Source organism: Babylonia areolata, chromosome 29 (genome assembly GCF_041734735.1).
Source record: "Babylonia areolata isolate BAREFJ2019XMU chromosome 29, ASM4173473v1, whole genome shotgun sequence".
Taxonomy (NCBI): Eukaryota; Metazoa; Mollusca; class Gastropoda; order Neogastropoda; family Buccinidae; genus Babylonia; species Babylonia areolata.
This window is the reverse complement of record NC_134904.1, coordinates 1,976,100-1,981,099: the sequence shown is the minus strand read 5'-3', so window position 1 is coordinate 1,981,099 and position 5,000 is coordinate 1,976,100. Positions and strand designations below refer to the sequence as shown.

General features: G+C 47.2%; 1 protein-coding gene across 1 annotated transcript in view; it reads left to right on the top strand.

The window, feature by feature from the left end:
• The window catches only part of LOC143275030 (matrilin-1-like), a 15,577-nt gene extending 12,967 nt beyond the window's left edge, over window positions 1-2,610 (top strand). Inside the window, exons 4-5 of the mRNA XM_076579094.1 lie at window positions 439-646; window positions 2,447-2,610. Of these exons, the coding sequence (XP_076435209.1) occupies window positions 439-646; window positions 2,447-2,610 (372 nt within the window). The remainder of the gene's footprint in view (window positions 1-438; window positions 647-2,446) is intronic.
• Window positions 2,611-5,000: the final 2,390 nt, after the last annotated feature.

Genomic DNA, 5,000 nt, shown 5'->3' with positions numbered 1-5,000 from the left:
TGTGTGTGTGTGTGTGTGTGTGTGTGTGTGTGTGTGTGTGTGTGTAATCATTGTCCATGTTCTTTGAGTGTTTCAGTGTTTGTTAGTCAAGGTTCTTTGTTGTGTTTGTTTTCATATTTTGTTTGTTTTGATGTTGATGTTATATTTGGTGAGTTATGCATAAGTCTTTGTCTTAATCTTCATGTCTTGTTTTGCTTTTTGGGTTTCTCTCTGTCCAGGGCGGCGGACATCTAAGCTGAATAGGTCACAACATGAACACACAAAAGTCTAACAACAGTCAAACGGATTCTCTCTCTCTCTCTCTCTCTCTCCCTCTCTCTCTCTCTCTCTCTCTCTCTCTCTCTCTCTCTCCCTCTCTCTCCCTCTCTCTCTGTCTCTCCACAGGGCGGAGGACGTCCAGGGGTGTCCAAAGTGGTGGTGGTGATCACGGACGGGAAGTCCCGCAACGTGCTGAGGACGCTGATCGAGGCCTCGCGGGCCAAGAGGAACCACGCGCACCTCTTCGCCATCGGCGTGGGCCACGCCGTCAACTACCGCGAGCTGTCCCGCATGGCTTCCAGACCGGCCGACGAGTACTTCTTCCAGGTCGCCGGCTACACGGCGCTGGACTCGCTGAAGAAGATCTTGGCCATCAAGACCTGCCAAGGTAAAGCGAAAAAAAAAAAAAAAATTTTTAATGATTACCAAGTTAACCCTTTCACCGCCAGTCAGTTTAGAGTGCAAATTAACCTTGTGCAGGAACCACAGAAAAGATGGTGTCTAAGAATAGCTGGGGATTCCCCTGTGATGTGTAGAAAAAAAAGGCCAATCCTACCACTGAAAATTAAGAGCATTAGGTTAATGCACAAAAGGCCCATCATCTGGTTGCATTTCAGTGACATGGGTGCTTTACCTAGCTGGTGCCGCAATGCAACATTGGCGGTGAAAGGGTTAAACCGATCTCTCAAAGAAGGCTGCTCACTTGAGTAGCTTTCGTCGGCGATCCGGCCGGCTTCTTCAGTATCAGTATCAGTAGCTCAAGGAGGCGTCACTGCGTTCGGACAAATCCATATACGCTACACCACATCTGCCAAGCAGATGCCTGACCAGCAGCGTAACCCAATGCGCTTAGTCAGGCCTTGAGAAAAAGAAAAAAAAAAGAAATAATAAATAGAATAAAATACATAAATTAATTAATTAATTAATCAATAATAATATAAATTAAAATAATTAATTAATCAATTAAAAAAACACAAACAAACAAAATAATAATAATAAATTAGAGAACTAGCGGCTGTACGCATCGCCGTGGGCCAACTCACGACAATGCGACTTGACGAGTGGGGAGTACACGGAAGGCAGGTGGTGTCGGCCCCGGTCACGGTTGAGGGTGGGGTTCCTGGCGGTGATGTGGACTGCCTCCTTTACTCCCCTCTGGAACCATCTTGCTTCTCTGTCGAGAACTTGCACATTGTCCTTTACAAAGGGATGTTGGTTGTGGGTCAGATGTTCGCCCACTGGGAAGGACTCTCGTTGTGTTCTTTGAGTCTAAAAAAATATATTAAATTTTTTTTTAAATAAAATATAAAGATTGGAAGAGGGGTTTTGATGCGGGATGCTGTTGGATATGGATGGATGGGTATGGATATTTATATAGCACCTATCCTCGGTCGGAGACCAAGCTCTAAGCGCTTTACACACACGGGGTCATTTACACAACAGGCTGCCTACCTGGGTAGAGCCGACTGACGGCTGCCATTGGGCACTCATCATTCGTTTCTTGTGTCATTCAATCAGATTTCAGGCACGCACAACTACACACTCAGACAAACATGTAACATTTAACATTTTACGTGCATGACCTTTTTGTTTATTTACCCCGCCATGTAGGCAGCCATACTCCGTTTTCGGGGGTGTGCATGCTGGGTATGTTCTTGTTTCCATAACCCACCGAACGCTGATATGGATTACAGCATCTTTAACCTGCTGTATTTGATCTTCTGCTTGTGTATACACACGAAGGGGGTTCAGGCACTAAGCATGTCTGCACATACGTTGACCTGGGAGATCGGGGAAAAATCTCCACCCTTTACCCACCAGAGCCGCTACCGAGATTCGAAGCCGAGACCCGCAGATTGAAAGTCCAGCGCTTTAACCCTTTCACCTCCAGTCAACTTAGAGTGCAAATTCCCTTGTGCTCTAAACACAGAAAAGATGGTGTCTAAGAATAGCTGGGGATTCCCCCTGTGATGTGTAGAAAACATGGCCTATCCTACATGGGAACGTCAAGAGCAGGAGGTTCGTGGACAACAGACCCATGATCTGGTCACCCTGGGTCCTCTACCTAGCTGCTGCATAAATGCGAGTTTGGCAGTGAAAGGGTTAACCACTCGGCTGTTGCGCCCGTCGGACTGATCCGTGTACGCTCCAGTACATCTTGTGCTGTGTGGTCTCCTGGCGGACCCAGCACCGCTGGCTGTTCCCTGTGGACTGATCCGTGTACGCTCCAGTACATCTTGTGCTGTGTGGTCTCCTGGCGGACCCAGCACCGCTGGCTGTTCCCTGTGGACTGCTGATTTGACGACGGTGGGACTCCGACAGACGAGGCAGGGTCAGGGTCATGAGAGATGAGTGCGAAACGAGGAAGCGAAACGAAAAGTGACGGGTATGTAAGTAGGTGAGGGAAGGGAGGGTGGGGGGGTGCAGGGTGTGTGTGTGTGGTGGGGGAGGGGGTTGTGGGGGTGGGGGGGCCCGTATGGGGGTGGAAGGGAGAGTGGAGAAGGAAGGACGTGAGGAGGAAGCAGAAATGGGGGGTATGTGTGGTAGGTTGGTTATGGGAGGGGGCCATACTGGTGAGATCGTTATCGACCAACTCCCCACCCTCCCCGCACCCCCCCACCCACCCTCCCCTCCCTAACTGGGCCGCTCAGGCCTCGAGGCTTTCAGGAGAACATCTTTAGCTGTCAAGTCCTGTCGAGGTCAGTAAGGAAGACGACCAGACAGACAGACAGGCAGACAGACAGACAGACAGGCAGACAGACAGACAGAGTGGGGAAAGCGTGCTGACTGATCCATGTGGAGTGATGGCCTAGAGGTAACGCGTCCGCCTAGGAAGCGAGTGAATCTGAGCGCGCTGGTTCCAATCACGGCTCAGCCGCCGCCGGGTATTTTCTCCCCCTCCACCAGACCTTGAGTGGTGGTCTGGACGCTAGTCATCAGTTCGGATGAGACGATAAATCGAGGTCCCGTGTGCAGCATGCACTTAGCGCACGTAAAAGAACCCACGGCAACAAAAGGGGTTGTTCCTGACAAAATTCTGTAGAAAAATCTACTTCGATAGGAAAAACAAATAAAACTGCACGCAGGAAAAAAAGTGTGGCGCTGTAGTGTTGCGACGCGCTCTCCCTGGGGAGAGCAGCCCGAATTTCACACAGAGAAATCTGTTGTGATAAAAAGAAATACAAATACACATACGCTACAGCACACTTGTAGCATCCTGGCGACCAGACAGACAGACAGACAGACAGACAGTCAGTCAGAGTGGGTGAAGCGCGCGGACTGATCCATATACGCTACAGAGGGAAAGAAATCATGTAGGAGCTCCCTCGCCCTTAAGGGTGGCTAACTATTCAGCCCTCGTAGACACTCCTCCGAAACGCCAATAAACTCAACTTTTTGCCCAGCAAAATTGAGCTGAATGTGATGGGTGTGATGGGCGTGTGTGTGTGTGTGTGTGTGTGTGTGTGTGTGTGTGTGTGTGTGTGTGTGTGTGTGTTAGAGAGAGAAAGGGGTGGTGTACACTAGTTTTAGTCATTGCTGCTTATGCTACTGTTTCAGCAATTGTATAGTATTGTTGTATTGTACTGTATTGTATTACACTTGTTAGTCACAACAGATTTCTCTCTGTGAAATTCGGGCTGCTCTCCGCCAGGGAAAGCGCGCCGCTACACTGAGAGCGCCCCCCCCCCCCCCCCCCCCCCCCCCCCCCCCCCCCCCCCCCACACACACACACACACACCCTGTTTTGTTTTTTTTTTGGGGGGGGGGGTTCCTGCAGTTTTTATGTTTTCTTATTGAAGTGGATTTTTCTACAGAATTTTGCCAGGGACAACCCTTTTGTTGCCATGGGTTCTTTTACGTGCGCTGAGTGCATGCTGCACGCTGCACACGGGACCTCTGTTTATCGTCTCATCCGACTGACTAATATATATATATATATATTATGTATGTGTAGACACTGGAACGAACCGAGACACTTAAAAAAAATTAAAAAAAAGAAAAAGAAAAAAAAGAAAGGAAAAAGTAGCATATTCAGAAGCGGTGATATCTCACACATTTCATCTTCTTCTCTTCCCCAGTGACTCATCCGACGCCAAAACCAACGACTACCACCACCACCACAACCACCACCACCACCACCCCAACCACCACCACCACAACTCCTACAACAACAACGACGACGACACCAACGACGACAACGACAACGACACCAGTTCCCACCACCACTACCGAAACCACAACCCCCAGCACCACCACCACCACCACCCCCGCCAACAACTACCACCACCACCACCACCACCACAAGTAAGTTTTGTTTTGAATCTGTCACTTCTATTTCATTTCTGTGTGTCAGTTTTTCGTGTTCATTTTTTTTTTTTTAATTGATTGCTTTTTTTTTTTTATTTACTCTTTCATTTCTTGTTTAAAAGATAAAAGAGAAGTAGTATTTATTTCAATCACGTCTATTACTTGTATTTGATGATTGTTTTTGGTTGGCTAGTTCATGTGCATATACATTTTTTTCAGTTCTATCTGTTTTTCTTTTTTCTTTTTTTTCTACTGTTTTTTTTCCCCCTGATATTCTGTGGGTCCTCAATTAGCTCGCTGATAGTTGATAGATTCTTGGTTATTAATTATTTATGTATGTATTTATTTATTTTTCAATTTATTTATTCATTCAGTCATTTATTTACTTCTCTATTCATTTATTCATTATTTATTTCTTTATTCATCTATTCGAT